We start from the raw sequence: 15,298 nt of genomic DNA on the forward strand, positions 1-15,298 counted from the left end.
AGGACTTTGGGGGTGGCGGTGCAAATGCCGTACGGTATTGTGTGAGGAGCTTGATGTCAGCCAGCGAAGGCTCCGTCAGCAGCCGGATCCGATCGAAGGGACCAGCTGCTCGGAATCGGGAAGCCGCCCTGCCGACCCTGAGGATGAAAGGTCGTGACCTACCGTTGTCATGACGACTGAGGTAAGTGCTTGAGGTGTACCGTACATGCGACGACGTTTAATTGCGGAGGAGGACGGGTATCGAATTGTGAGTAGTTGTAGGTGAGGCTGCGATGTTGTAGATGCAGCCATTCCTAGTTTGTAACGATGCTTGTGCGAAGTAAGGAGTAGTTACAATGGAGTACCTAGGGACTGTACCTACTAGGTACTTACAGCGCAGCCTACTGCGTGAAGGTGCAAGTGTTTGTACTTGTTCAGCACGCCATGTACGTATACTACGTACGGTACCCAGTACCTCAAGTGCCAGTACAGTACACGTTCATGTAAGTACATGCAAGTACACTTATACTGCGGTACTCGGTAGATACCCAGTTACTGGGGCGGTGAACAATCATAGCTAGATCGCGTGGTGGCCCCACTGGGGCCTGCTCTACCTCCGAGTACCACATTAAGTAAGTATCTAGTACAAGTATATGTTCGTGCCGAGTACGGAGTACAAGTACATAAACCAGGCAACATCTGCACACCTACATGTACAAGTACACCACCTCGGTAGTGTTCTACTTAAAGTAGCTATACCTGTAAGTACTTAAGTACTTAGTTGTAGATGACAGGGCTGCCGAAGCTAGCCAATACTAGATATTACCTAGTAATAACTAGTACCTACCTAAGTAGGTGTACGGAGTACAGTGCGGAGTACTGCGTAAAATGCTTCGTAATTGTGATAATAATTACGACACGGAGTACAATGAATGAAGTACAGTACATGTACAGTACTGCGGTACGGAGTACAGAGTACGGAGTAGGGCACGGAGAAATACTCCGCATTCCGTACCTACAAGTACAACTACTGTACGGAGGACTTATTACTCCGTGCCCTACTCCGAACTGTGCTTGTACAACGTATTCCGTGCCTAAGTACAGTACATGTACATGTCCTTACAGTACTGTACAGTAAGTACTTAGGTGTGCAAGTAAGTACAAGTACAAGTCCAACGAGTACCAGTGGTTCGTACTTGCAGTAACATGTACAGTACGTACACCTATTACTTACTTACTGTACTTACTTGTACTTGCACGCCCGAGTACTTCGCATGACTAAGTGCTTACTTCTAATTACTTACTTGCTCGTACTGGGACGGACAGAAAGTAAGCACAAGCATGACATGGACGGCTGGCGGAACACTGATTGATAAACAAAACCCCAAGAACCGAGCTCTCGTTCCGAATCAGGAGACTTGCTTCATACCACGGACCCGGTATGGAGGATGTGACCCCCTTTTTCAAGAATGGTCCCCCGAAATCTAGCCTAGCTCACAGATGGCTGTGTTATACGGTACATGGCTTCATTCCGATACTTTTTCGTTACACAACTACTGAAGGCTCAAGCGAGGCTCACTTGCCCTGTTCGCCGTTGACAGACGCATCTTCCCACGGATTATACGCGCGGTATGAGCATCTCCAACGAACCGGCGACGCGGAAAGGGTGGGTGAAGTCGGATGATGTCGCTGTGACGGGGAAAATACCCAAGGAGTTGGAAACGTGTCACGCTCGCTCCGGTCGTGTTATTTCGGAACACAACCAAACCAAGAAAAAGGGCCATGACCAGGCAGCCCCTTTCAGGTAGGCTAGGGTCCCCGTGAGCCGCACCAGAGAGTCGGGAGGAAAGGTATGCATAAAGCTCGCCGAGTTAGCCTCCTTTTCGTAGGCTGTGCAGGCGTGCTAAAATGTGGCAACGTCGTCTAGCCGTCAAGTCGGGCGAATCGCAATCAAAGGGTCACCACACCACTACGGCCGGGAAATAAAAGGGACCCCCCTCCGAGAGAGCCACAAAAGACGAGGTCCGGTACAGGTCTTGGCTAGAGCTATGGAAGGAAGGCGATACATACTTATACCATCAGGCTCGCCGTTGGTAACGACCGAATAAGTCTATCGCGACGCTTCAGCCTCTCGTGGAATACCCGCTTCATGCTCCCGGACGGATAACTCTACCCATGGTTTTCCACCACCAAGCTCGATAACGGAAGAATATCCGTCAGGAATACCATACTAATCACCATCCACATCCGCCGACGGTGCCAACGGCCATGGGCATCATCACCCTCCTTACCCTCGCCCTTTTCGCCCTGCGTGTTTGCTGCGAGGAGGGCCACCATTACGTCAGCCTCGAGGAGGCCATCGAGCAAGAGATTCAAATCTTCAAGGTGAAGAACGAACTTTACCTTAAAAGGCTGTATCTCTCTGCCGAATCAATACCGTCCAACGACGTCGCCCTGGCGAGAGAATCGACCTGCTGGCGCAACTGGGGGTTGACCTGCCAGGACACGGTATTCATCCGACGCCAGCAGCTGATCAACATTTCGGCCGTCGAGTTCGGCGCGATACGACATGAGGATCAAGCGTTGACGACCGGCCAGCAATTAAACGATCTCTTCAAAATCCACGCCTCCAAGGTCACGACGAAGAAGTCGACGGCGGTGCTCCGGTCGTTGACCAAGGGCTGGAATGCCGGCTTCAGGATAGTAAACAGCCTGGCACCTGGCCCCTCGGCCTCGATATCCGCCGAAGGGTCGTATGACTACTATGAGGAGTCGACTGATGCCAACACGGTAACCAACGAGGCCGTTTTCGAGCACTCTTGCCTGCAAGGCTATCACTGCACCATCCAGACCGTGTCGTTCTATGCCAAGGTGCGGGGCGTCTGCCGGGTCAAGCCGTTCACAAGATGCAACAGTGGCGAGCAGGATGCATGCTACGGCTTCCGGAAGGTGCTTGCGAAGGATGCGTCGTGTGCCGCTCGCACCGGTAAGACGAATTTTAGGTCGCTCTGGGGGTCGCAAGCACGCGAGCCGCTGAAGGTCGACAAGAACAATAACACCGTTGAGGTGTTTGAATGGAACGACTGCCAACAGTGTGATCAGTTTCTCGACTTCTCCGCCAAGCATTGCGGAGGCAGGGAAACGTACCAAGAAGAGGAGTGCGAGGTTATAATGCCAGTACGCAAAGCGGACGGATCGCCACACACCCATGTTGTTTTTACTAGCATCCCTCGCGACGAGTACCTCAAGAAGTATGCTGAGAAATATCCGAAAAAGGGGAAGCTGACGCCGGAGCCGGAGCCGAAGACGAAGGACATCGGGCCGTACGAGGGGAAGAAGGAGCCAGGGCCGGAGGACGGGAAGAGGAAGCGGGAGGTCAAAGTGTGGGCCAAGGGAGGAAAGGGACCACAGAGGCTATATTACGTCGAGGTTCTTAAGAGAGACTGAGGCGATGATCGCTTGAGCCCGGGGAAGGCCCGGTGAGAATGCGTCGAATATCAAAGTATGCATAAATGGTGTCGTTCGTATAGCCTGTACATGTCTGCTTTAGCAAGCCGAAACTCCGAGTAAAATTTACCGTCGTCGCAGCCCTCTTCTGGCTTGAAAAAAGCCTTTGGTTGACTCGGCTTTGCGCTTCGCTGCTTAAACCGTCGTGCTGCTGCTCCGACCGGTCGTCGCAAGCCAGGCAATCCGAACACACGGATGAGCCAGAGCGTAAGCATGTGATTACCGAGAGAGGCGGTAGATGTGTCAGCCTCCTTCGAACGTCGGGGCCAAGCTACTCGTCTAAATCTGCTTTCTGCGTCGGAACGAGTAGTATTTGTTGATTCACTCCCCTTACCTTCCCCTTATCTTTGCTTCAGGAAGAGGCTAGACGAGCTGTACGGCTTGCTTACAAGCGATCGCATCGCCACCCTCCAAGCCGAGTACGTACTCCAGCCTATCCATTTGATCTGCATTCCAAGGAGACAGAAAGCTTTGCTGAAACGCGGCGGGGCCACGTCGAGGCTGTCGTCAAGGGCGGCGGTGGCGACGTCGACGAGCGATCGGCCGTCATCATGCATGGCCAGATGGCTGTCGGTTGGCGAGGGAAAGCATTGATCGCGCACAAAGGGTGGCTTGAGAGATCATGTGTGACTTGGGACGAGCATACATCCACGGAGAGAGGGAAGGGTACCAAGGGGATGGACGGGATGGTTGGACGTGCAGGGATGTGAGATGTGGAAAAGTGAGACGCGACACGACCATGAAATCTCCCTCCTCCTTCTCGATCGAACTATTCGAACCAAACTTCTCATGTAAATAGGGTCGAGGGGTCGGTTCAGATCGACGGCGTTCCGTCGCCCTCGATCCTGCGCCAACCTCCTCATCGACCCATCCATCCGCCATCGACGACAAGCGTATGTCCACTCACATATCCGCTGGCTCGACTAGCAAGATAGACAACAGTCCCCTTGAAGTCATCGGGGACCCCCCAACGGCCCGCGGGGATACGGGCACGGATACTCGCCTCCCGCGCCGCGTCGGCGAGCAGGGCGGTATTCATATCCGTATCCACGTAGCCAGGGGCCACGGCGTTCACGGTAACGCCGCGCGACGCCCACTCGTTTGAAAATGCCTTGGTGAGCTGGCCAACAGCTCCCTTGGAGGCCGCGTACGCCGGTACTGTCAGCCCGCCCTGGAAGGTCAGCAGGGAGGCGACATGGATGACGCTGCCGCAGCGGCCCGTCGTGGGTGATGGTGCCAGCGAGAGCATGTGCGCTCCGAGGTCGCGCGTGAGGGTGAAAACGGCGTGGAGGTTGACTTGCATCACCTGCCCGTCGGACGACTTGTCAGCCTTCGAGGACGGCGCCACGAGCGGCGTACAGGATGGCTGTGAAGCCATCGGTCGCCTCTCCCTTCTCGCTATCCGGCCGCAACTCATCGAACTGCAGAGGAGCGCCGAGGCCGAGGGGAGACGCACCTCATCAAAGTCATGATCGGGAAACTCCTCGCACTTATGCCGACGTTGAATGCCGGCACATGTCAGAAGGATGCGCACTTCATGGCCATCAGCCAAGATGGTCGACGTCAACCCGGCCACCTGCTCCGGAAGCGCCAGGTCGGCCTTGTACACGAACGCGTTGCGCCCAAGTGCCTCGATGGCGCACTTTGTAGTCGTTTCTGTGATATCTCGCTGTCACCAACAACGGAGAAGGGAGAATTCCAGGGTCAGCTAAGTAGGGAAGAAGAGGGCCATGTTGCCCTCGGGGGTTGCCGCCGTCAGGGGGGGGGGGGAGCAACCTGGACAAGGATGATGTCGGCTCCCGCTTCGGCAAGACCCAAGGCCATTGCCTGGCCAATGCCGCGTGTACCACCGGTAACGACGGCAGTCTGGCCCTGTAGGGAGAAGAGGGGGGATGCCATGTTTCCTGCCATCCCGTTTAAACCGTTTAAATCACTCTTGACTGATTGTTTGCTGGAACATGGAAAGGGGGAAAGGGGGGAAGAGTGGAGGGGGGGGGTATGCCGACAGTCCCCTCGTGAAACGAAGGGTCGAGACTGAGAGATTTACTGTAGAGGCACGGAATAATCGATCGACAATTTGCTCATGCCGGCGGCTGCAGTGATCCAAGGCCCCTGTCGACAGCAATCGCCGAATCTGGAATGGCCGCCGGGGAGCCGTGTCCGCGGCCAGTCGGAAACGAGGTCGGAGCCACAACGAAACGTGCCCTGTTTGATGCACATTCATTATTCACACAGAAGAAAGTGGCAGCAAGCAGTGCCTGACCGCTCACACCCACCGACCGGCAGGCCTGTTCGTCATGATAATCATATATGTGCATCAGTCGTGAAGTGTCGTGAGCGCTCCGCTGTCCATGCTACTGCGCATTGTAAGAGTTTCGTCGGCAGCCTGACAGATCGAGCACTGCCATTGCCATCTAAACGCCATGATTGATTTTGTATTGATTTTTCCTTCACTGCGCGCAGCGCTGGTTGCCGTATCCCTTCGTCGGAGAACAGCCACTCTCCCGCATCGGCATGTTCACGAGGCCACCAAACTCAGGCATGAAGCTTGGCCTCCATCTCGGCCAGGATGCCAGCCGCCATCGCTGCCGCCGGGTGGCTCCCTCTCATTTCGTCCAGGAGCATGCGGGCAAACTTGGACGGCATCACGCCCTCCAGCATCGTCGGATCGGCCGCGACGCATGGCGCTTTGGCCGGATCCTCGCTCGGCTCCGCCTCGGCGTCGGAGTCCAGGAGGGTCATCGGGCGACAAATGGGACGAATCGGCGAGCCGCCGTTGCCTTCGACGAGGCTCACGTGCCCCGAGGCGCAGACAAAGAGCGGTAGGAAGACCGAGACTCGGCGAAGGGTAAAGAGACGGCGGTACGACTGGGCCAGAACGAGGGTCGAGTGCGCCGCCTGCAGACAGATCACCCGTGGCTCGATGTCGCCGTCGCTGAGGCTCATGTTGGCAAAGGGTCGGAAGAGACAGAGCAGGCAGAACTGATAGTACATGCTGGCGCGTATCACATCAGTACAGCTTTCCCGTCACCGTCGAGAGTGAGGCACTTACTGGACAATGGGGACGACGGGCCTGTCGCTGCCGCCAGCCAGTAGCGCGAAGAAGCTGTCGTACCAGTCGAGGCACTTGGTGTAGACGGCAAGAATCTCGGCCGACGGGACGTGTGCCGTCACTAGCAGCTTGTAGACCCATTCGGTGAGTTGGAATATCTTGGCCGGTATGAGCAGCAAACCGTCACGTGGAGATTCGTTGGCGTCGTCTGCCGCCCATCAGATATTGAATTTCAGACGACACACACAGTCGCGTTTTGGCAGGAAGACGAGGTGGAGGGTCGGTGTTGCACGTACTTTGCCTTTTCTCGCCGTCGCGGCCGCTTGCTGGTGCTCTCAAGCCGGCCGACGACGGCTGATCGAGGAATACGCCGTCATCCGGGCACGGGCTGTCGCCGTACGGGCCGTCGGGGAGCTGGCCTGTGGTCAACCAGAGGATGCTGCATCGGTTCGTTAGCCAAGCAGGGGCTGAGAAGCCATGTCGGCCAGTTCTCTGCAGTCACGTACCGCATCAGGAAGATGGCACCGCGGTACGTCTCCGTCAGCACCCTGGCGTACGAGTGCTCCTCCTCCTCATCACCCTTGTTGACGTTCCGGCTTCCTCCCGTCCGTGCCCGGCGACGCAGGTTCTTCATGCCGTCAGCGAAGGCGTCGGCGAGCTTCCGGGCCTCTGCCTGCTTGCCGCAGCTGATCTGGTACAGGGCGAGAACGCCGAGGGTCTGTATGCCAGGAAGGCTTCTCGACGCCACGGCATCGCTGCGGATTATGCCCTCGGCCTCATCAAAGAGGTCCCGGCTCGAAACGACTCCGGGCCGACTCGGTGCCGTGTCTTCATCCTGCCTCTCATCCACAACCCGTACGGCGAGGGCAAGGAGCGCATTGACGAGGGCGGAGGAGCAATACCGGCTGGACCCAGAGTGGTAATCATGCAGGAAGGCCTGTCTGGATAAGAGGCAGAAGGAAAGGTAATCCCACTTGGCCAACTTATCGAGGAGGCTTCGCACATCCGTCACGGTCCACCCGGTGCTCGTCCACCCATCTACCAGCACGTGCGGTCCCATATACATGTTCATTTCCGGTTCGTGCCTTTCGTGGATGTTCAGGGGTATCGAGCACTCGAACGGCGAGCCAGGCGTCGACATCAACGGTGCCGAGTCGACATCTCCCGCCCTGCCGATGCCGATGCTGCGTGACAGGGACCACGGCAGCGCTTTGTGACAGTGCGGACACAGAAGCACCTCCTCGGAGCTTGACGCCGTCGAGGACTCGGTCTGAGACGGACGTCGAGTCGACGGGGAGTGTCTCCCGTCATCTTCCTGCTTCCCATGGCCATCGGGCTCCTGGGAAGCGGCCGAGGCCGGCACTTGCTGCGTCGGCTGCGTTTGTTTCGTCGGACTGGCCCTCGCGCGCCCCGGGGCGGCGGCCGGGTGCTGAGTCTTGTCTGCCGTCGACAGGGCGCTCAGGAGCTGCGCGTTTTCCTCGTTTTGCCGCTTTAGGTGTTCGATCTGGGCTCGAAGCTCGCCTTTCGTCTCGCGCCGCGAATGATCAAACACACATTCCTGCTGAGCCTTGCTGCACTTCTGGCATGGATCACCCCCATCGCACTACACGTCATGGCAAGCCCCGGTCAGTTCCGTCGGTCGATGGGAGACGTCGGCCCTCGTCCAGCCGTTGCGTGGAACGTGACAACTGTGCACACCAACCAACAACAAGGCATAAAAGAAAGCCTCAAGCGTGGCAGCTTGCACAAGTGAACGGGATACGACGATGCTCATACCTTGATTCGTTTACCTCGACAACGCTGGCAAGCCTGGTGCACCTGGTGTCGTCGAGCAATCATAGTTGTTCGAATCAGTATCCAAAGCCAGTATGTCAAACACGGTACTCGTTGGTGTGTTTTCTGACACGAGGCGCCCAAGAGGGGAAAGTGGTGTGACTATTCCATACAGCTGCCGCAGGGGTCTTTCATGTCTTATATAGGTATTAACGGCCGATCTGTGCCGCGGTCAGTCGTGGATCCAAGAGCCGTCCTTGGGCCTCGCTGCTTGCACCAGCCATCTATCCAATCCCCGTGGATGAAGGCAGCCGTCCTCAGGCTTGAGTTGAGTTGCCCTAGTGCCCAATTGTCCTGTTGATTGGTCCCATCTTGCCGTCGGGTGTGGTGGGGAGGAAGGGAGGGAGGGAGGGAGGGGAGACGGGGGGCTTTTTGCGTATGCATATGCCAGCCTGCGTACTCCGTACTCTTCCAGACATGAACACATCCGGCCAGGCCAGCCGTTGTACCTGGCTGTACTTCCTTGCAAGTCCAGATAGTCGTATGCACTCGGTATGCACTTGGTGTGACCCACCACGGGGCATTAAGCTCGCTTGTGACTTGCCGCCAATACGAACACGAGGTATCATATGGGCCAGCCGGCTGCCGGGTCTGCACCTCCGAGTCCAGGGCCTCTCTTTTGAAATTTTGACTCAGAGTAGCAGGTAATCCGGCTCGGAGATGGGACCGAGCTTGCCCCAGTCTGGTCTTGATGCTTATTAGCAACAACCTTCCTCTACATACAACGCCGTCCTGTCTCCTTTCCGGCCGAGCAGCAACGAGCATGGCAGGAGAACGGCAGGTGTGGCGTGCAGTCTGCTATCCATCAGCCTGTTTCGGACTCGGAACGTTGAAATTTTCTTGCAGAGCCGTGAACGAGCTGTAAGTGTAAACCCCATCGGCCTGATGAAGGTAGTGATCGAATCGTCCAGTCACATCACCACGATGCCAACAAAGAGCATCATGGCAAATCGCACAAATATCCGCGTCATGACCGGCCATAAACAGAAACCGATTTCCGCCTTTTACCGAAAGTCCCATCTCATGGAATTCCGTGGAAATTTGAACAGTCTCGCTTGCCAATCTCGCTTGCCAGCCGTGGCGGGTGCGCAGTGCTACGGTCGCGGTTCATCGAAGCCACCTGATTACCCACTGGCCAGCGTACCGTATAGCCTCGGCGGCGAACTCCCAGATTCTTCCAGCTCTGAAGCAAGGCCACAGATCCGCTCCTTATCTTGAGCCGGCTTGGGCCGGCACGCATGCAAATGCCCCTGGACCCGTCGCATTCACCGGCCAGCAATATCCAGGCTCCAGCTCCTGGTGCCGACGGTGAAGACGTGCGTATCCACCAGGCATCGGTATCTGTCCCGGTCTAAACGCTTTATTCGTCCTGCTCCCTCCACCTGGCACTGACGACACCGAACGCCGTGGAAAATCTGCCATGCTACTCATCCAGGGCCTGCTGTGCTTCATGTGCCCGTAGATAGTAGTGCCACAACCCCCCGTTCAGATTTAGTTCCACCGGTTATCAGCAGGCTCGGTGAGCGTACCGGCTTGCGGAGCAGATCAGGAACGGCACTGCGACGACGGTTGTACCGAAATAGCGCTCGAGAAGCGCCGAGGGATGGCTTGGTGTCAACACGACATCCATACTTTGCCCAAGTCGACCGATAACGATGCAGAAACAACAAGCACAGCAACCAAAACGGCTGCTGCGGGCGCCACACTGTCACGAGAGGCCTTGTTATGGGGGAGACGGCAGTAGTGGTTGCCACATCACCGCAGACGTCCAATGCGGTGTATGCCCAGGGAGGGCCTGTCGACCTGCCACTGCGATGACCCGAGACCAATATCTGGTGGGTAATAAGGCCACAAGCCAATCGAGGGCCCGGAGTTGTTGCCAGAATTAGGGTGGGGAGAGGGGACGAAGGAGCTTCTCGTGCACGCAACGGCATCGTGACGAGCAAGCAGCATCCATGTAACGTGAACGGCACGGATGGTGCTTCTGCCCTCTCGCCCCCTCGTATCATGAATGAGCGGTTTGAAATTCAAAAAAAAGGCAGCAGATTGGCCATTGAAGGTAATCACATCTTCTCGATCCACCTCTCCAAGAGGTTGAAGATCTCGTGGCTATTCTTCTCCATAAACATCATGTGTCCGTTGCCGTGGATGCCAACGGAGCCAAGCTCCAGATGCTCCGTCTTGGAACACCCAGCCTGCAGTAGATACCTCACAGTGCAATAATCGTACTGGGAATGGTATCCGGACTCCGAGGTGACTACCAGTATGGGCTTGTCGGCCAGACGGCTGAGGATTCGCGGAGCCGGTCTTTCGGCCTGAATGACGCAGTCGACATGTTCCTCGTCTGGAGCGGGCCACGTTTCCCGCACCAAGTCTGTCGTCGGGTCATTGACGGGAGGGTGGTACGTCAGGGGCGCATCGGTGAGGCCGTAAGCGCGGGCCGGCAAGGTGCTGAAAATAACGTCCCGAAATGGAGGCCCGGCGGGTTCGACTAGAATCAAGCCCTTGACCAGATTTGGGCGAGCATCGGCCAGGAGCAGGGCAATCTGACCTGCCTGGCTGTGACCGAGGAGAAGGGCTGGTTTCGCGATGGCGTCGAGCAGCGCTGCCCCGGCCTCCTTCATGGCCGCCTCGGTGTATGCCGGACTTTCCAAGTACTGCACGTGAGAGGCGTAGAATTGGTCAAAGACGGGGTCGCCCATGAGACCGGTGCCCGGCCATTGGGTATGCTTGCCTGCCTGCGGCCATAGCTTACGTATGCCTGTGGCCGTGAAGCGGTCCTGGACGAGCTCGGCGGGGAAGGCCACCGGCAGGGCCGAGCCAGAACCGCCGGGCTGCCAGGCTGAACGGCCCCGGAAGACTTGATCGACCATGTACACCTCGTAACCGCGGGAGACGAAATCGGAGGCCCATCCGCGGCCACCATCGGGCTTGTCGAGGAAGTTCTTGATTCGGGCACCACGACTTCAGCGGAAGGATGAAGGCAGATCCGCGGCCATGGGAGACGATGCACTCACCGTTCCCGTCATGCCCTTGCCATGGATGAGCACCACTGGCGTCTTCTGCGTAACACCCCGAACGGGGAGGAGCTTCTCGACATACATCTGACCCCGCAAAAGATGCCGGCCGCGTCCGTCGTCGACGTACCCTCCGCCGACGAAAAAATGTGTGCGAACGGAGGCCGTCTCATTCTCGGGGTTTTCAGCCTTGAAGGCCACCACCTGGAGATGGCCACCCGACATGATCGGAAGCCGGCAGGGTGTCTCGAAGGAGAGACGTCGTTCGCCGTCGAAGGTTCCAACATCTGCTGAACGGTGGCCAACCTCTCCTCGGGACGACACTGAACCGCTGGTGCTGGCGGGGGCCAGGAAGCGTCTCGGCAGCTGGCCGTTTGGTTCTCGCCACTCCATGTTTAAGCTGGCACGGACGGCGGATGAAGATGCAGTCGACAAGGCAACAACTGCGTTCCCCGTCTTGGCAGGCCTGTTGGGGCTTCGCGTCTGGCTATCAGAGACATGGCTGGGCACTAATTATCAGATGTTATCACCCGGCAGGCGCCACTTTGCTTCGACGAACACGGCACAAGTCAGCTGACAGCACTCCGTACGGGGTCGATGAATATTAACACGCGTACTATAATGCCGTAGGGAGTGTTGTGGAGCGTCGAGCGTGGAGCGATTGCTGCACCCATTGTTGGACATGAGGAAAAGTTGACGTCGATATACTGTAGACGATGTTACTGCCAATACGCATTAGTAAGTATCTCTACAGTAAGCGTACATGTACATGTACATACACCTAGGACATGTCTGAGCGGGAATACGGGTATGACATTTACGGCATGCTGTGCCGTACGCAGCGATGGAAGCGGGCCATGATGGAATATTCCTAGTACTTCCAAGTACATGTACAGTACACCGAGGACAAGTACATGCATGTAGTTTTGTACAAGCAGATACTCCGTATATGCGACAAGTCTCCATCTACAACTACATCCATGTGTAAGTCGGTGTAGGCGACATCTCACCTCCAATTCGAGCCCTTCCATGCCGATTCCTTGCAGGAAAGGACGCTACAAAGGCCATGTCCACTTTTCGGCGCCGAGGGGGGCCGGCCGGTCTACAATGAACAGCATGTTTGCCTCCATCGCCAGTCGATTCCGGCACGGGAGGCATGCTGACAAGCACATGCATGCGTGCGTGCATACGAGGACCAAGCCGAGCGGCGGCACGACGCTGGTGAGCACAGGTCGGATCCGAGGCATCGTGGGCCACGGATTCTACTTCTTAAACGACAGCAAGCCTATCAGGCCATCGATGGGACAGCAAGACTGCAGGAAGGTGTGCTCGAGCAGCTCGTCGGCCGTCGCTCGCTTCTTCACCTCGACGCGCAGGCACACGGCCAGAAACTGCTTGAGGGCCTGGCTCATGCTGTCGGGCTTCCGCAGGGGGGGCGTGCCGTTGGTGACGATGAGATACAGCGCCCGCAGCGGCTCCTCGTCCATGTACGGCGGCTGCAGCTCGACCATCTCGATGGTCATGATGCCGAGGGACCAAATGTCGATCTTGTGGCCGTACTTGTTCTGCTTGACGACTTCGGGCGCCATCCAGTACGTCGTGCCCACCATGGTGGCGCGCTTCGATCGGCGCTCGGTGAGTTTCGCGCAGAAGCCAAAGTCGGCTGCGGGCCTTTGTCAGCATCACCGCACGCACGCACGCTCGCCGCGGGGTGCCGGCGGGCAGGTGAAGGGGAGGAACGGGTTCGCGAGGGGCCGAGGGGCGCGCCTACTGATTTTCACGTTGCCTCTCTTGTCGAGTAGCACGTTGTCGCTCTTGATGTCCCTGTGGACGATGCCCTGGGCGTGCAGATGCTGGAGGCCTTTGCAGGTCTGCGGACGGGACGTCAGCGAGACGGGCGAGCCAAGGTCGGGCGGGCATGGGCGACGTACCTCTCTGCAGATGGTGGCAATCTGCTTCTCCGAGATGGAGCGGTTGTTGTCGATGATGTCGATCAGGGCGCCGCCGTCCATGTAATCCATGACGACCCACAGCTGGCGGCTGTCGCTCAGCAGGAAGGCGTCGAGGAAGTTGATGATGTTGGGGTGGCGGCTGTCCTTCATGATCATGATCTCGTCGACGAGGAGGTCCTTGCGAGGCTGGCGCGCCAAGTTCATCTCCTTGATGGCGACGCGCGTCGACGGTCCCTTCCTCATCCGCAGGTCCTGGGCCAGCCCGACGGCGGTGTCGAGGATCTTGGCCACGTAGACGGAGCCGGAGGCGCCTTGGCCGATCTTCTTCTGCTTGACGTAGCAGAGGGTGGGGTCCTCGTCGGAGACGACGGCCCTGAGCTTCGCGATGAGCTCACCCTCGGACGTCGTCAGGTGGCGAGCGCCCTGGCGCCGCTTCGAGGGGACCGGGATCGCCGTCACGCTCGGCTCCGAGGCGAGGGACACCTCCGTCGCCTCGTCGTCGGGGTCCGAGAAGGCAGAGGGCGGGTGCGGCTGCGGCTTCTGATGCGGCGAGTCCTGCACCAGCCGCAGGGGCGCGGGGAAGAGGGACGAGTCGTCGGCCGCCCCCTCGGGCTTGGCCTTGGGCGGCGGCGGCCGCGGCGGCGGTCGCTGGGCCTGGATGCCGTTGGGCGGCCGCGGAGGGGGTGGCGGCTTGGGGGTTTGCAGGGCGGGCACGACGGACGACGGCAACGGCGGCGGCTGCGCGGCGAAGCCGGGGCCGGGGCCGGGGCCAGGGCTGGGTCGGTGAGGGCTCGCATCGCGACCCCAATGCTCCGTCGGCACGTGCGTCGGCGACAGGGCGAGGAACTCGACGGGGTTTTCGGACCGCTTGGTCAGGTCCGAGTAGAAGTCGACGGCTTCGATTACGGCCTGCGGGTTCCGGGCGTAATCCTCCTTGGTGATGGCCGAGCCGTTGAGGAGCCTCATCCACTCGGGCGGCAACCCGACGAACTCGCGGCTCGTGGGGTTGAAGCCGACGTGGACGGCGTGCGAGAAGTTGGTCGGGTTGCTGACGCCTCCGAGGTCGGGGCAGCTGTCGTAGATGAAGTCCATCCAGGTGTAGAGCTCCTCTTCCGTCTTGGTCTTGATGTGCAGCGTCTTCGTCTGCCCGTCCTTTTCCCCGGGGCTGTTGGAGGGACCGTCGAGCCTCCGCTTGACCTCGAAGGTGGGCGTCGTCGTCTCGACGCGTCCGATGGCGACGACGTCCTTGAGAAACAGAGTGTACACGGGCTTCTCGCCCTCAGCCTTGGAGAAGTCGATCCATTCCTTGCGCAGGACGAGGAAGCGCTGCTTCCACGACTGCAGGAAGCCGCCCTCCCGCACGGCGGCCCAGCTGCGTTTCCGACCGGGTGACGGCTCGACGGCGGGTGCGTTGTTGAACTTTTTGCGGGCGATCGGCAGCGGGACCGTGGTGCCTGTGTACGTCGATGTCGCCGTCGCCGTGAGGGGCGAGATGGACGTGACGGCCAAGTTGGGCGGTGCCTTCAAGTTGGACCTCGAGGGGCTGTTGGGAGCCCGCGATGGAGTGCCAGGGTACATGGGCTGACCTGGCAGAGGCGACGGTGAACTAGAACGCCATGGGTCAGTCGGACGTCGGCAAGACGAAGGCCTCGATCGAGGGCAAATCATGTTTGAATACCTTTTATCAGCCATGTTGCCTATTTCCTAGGAGGGCATACGCTCCATGGGTGAATGCAAGAACGGACGGATGGTTGTTCGATAGATTGGCGTAGGTGGGTTGGGTGGACGGATGGACAGATGAACAGACGGATGAATGGATCGGTGGATGGATCGGTAGATGGATGGATGGATGGATGGATGGATAGAGAGACGGATAGAGAGATGGATGGATGGATGGATTGATGGATGGATAGCTGGATGGAGCGAACGAGCGTCGTTCAGACTGGAACGACGACCAG

General features: G+C 58.1%; 5 protein-coding genes across 5 annotated transcripts; 1 reads left to right on the forward strand and 4 right to left on the reverse strand.

Moving 5' to 3' along the window:
- Positions 1-2,247: 2,247 nt before the first annotated feature.
- DCS_03998 (uncharacterized protein) lies at positions 2,248-3,426 on the forward strand (the record flags this gene model as incomplete). Its single annotated transcript, XM_040801310.1, has 1 exon — positions 2,248-3,426. The coding sequence occupies one exon, from the start codon at positions 2,248-2,250 to the stop codon at positions 3,424-3,426; it is 1,179 nt and encodes a 392-aa protein (XP_040656343.1).
- A 919-nt stretch (positions 3,427-4,345) lies between these two features.
- On the reverse strand, positions 4,346-5,385 carry DCS_03999 (2-deoxy-D-gluconate 3-dehydrogenase; the record flags this gene model as incomplete). Its single annotated transcript, XM_040801311.1, has 2 exons — positions 4,346-5,155; positions 5,263-5,385. The coding sequence occupies 2 exons, from the start codon at positions 5,383-5,385 to the stop codon at positions 4,346-4,348; spliced, it is 933 nt and encodes a 310-aa protein (XP_040656344.1).
- Positions 5,386-6,021: 636 nt separating this feature from the next.
- On the reverse strand, positions 6,022-8,377 carry DCS_04000 (uncharacterized protein; the record flags this gene model as incomplete). The annotated part of the gene is made up of 5 exons (XM_040801312.1): positions 6,022-6,481; positions 6,539-6,746; positions 6,835-6,977; positions 7,045-8,141; positions 8,315-8,377. The coding sequence occupies 5 exons, from the start codon at positions 8,375-8,377 to the stop codon at positions 6,022-6,024; spliced, it is 1,971 nt and encodes a 656-aa protein (XP_040656345.1).
- Positions 8,378-10,434: 2,057 nt separating this feature from the next.
- Positions 10,435-11,781, reverse strand: DCS_04001 (uncharacterized protein; the record flags this gene model as incomplete). The annotated part of the gene is made up of 2 exons (XM_040801313.1): positions 10,435-11,316; positions 11,389-11,781. The coding sequence occupies 2 exons, from the start codon at positions 11,779-11,781 to the stop codon at positions 10,435-10,437; spliced, it is 1,275 nt and encodes a 424-aa protein (XP_040656346.1).
- An 869-nt stretch (positions 11,782-12,650) lies between these two features.
- On the reverse strand, positions 12,651-15,032 carry DCS_04002 (p21 activated kinase-like protein; the record flags this gene model as incomplete). The annotated part of the gene is made up of 4 exons (XM_040801314.1): positions 12,651-13,051; positions 13,160-13,259; positions 13,320-14,946; positions 15,019-15,032. 4 exons carry the CDS (start codon positions 15,030-15,032, stop codon positions 12,651-12,653), a joined length of 2,142 nt encoding a protein of 713 aa, XP_040656347.1.
- Between the last annotated feature and the right edge of the window lie 266 nt (positions 15,033-15,298).

The sequence above is a fragment of the Drechmeria coniospora genome, chromosome 02, assembly GCF_001625195.1.
Source record: "Drechmeria coniospora strain ARSEF 6962 chromosome 02, whole genome shotgun sequence".
NCBI lineage: Eukaryota > Fungi > Ascomycota > Sordariomycetes > Hypocreales > Ophiocordycipitaceae > Drechmeria > Drechmeria coniospora.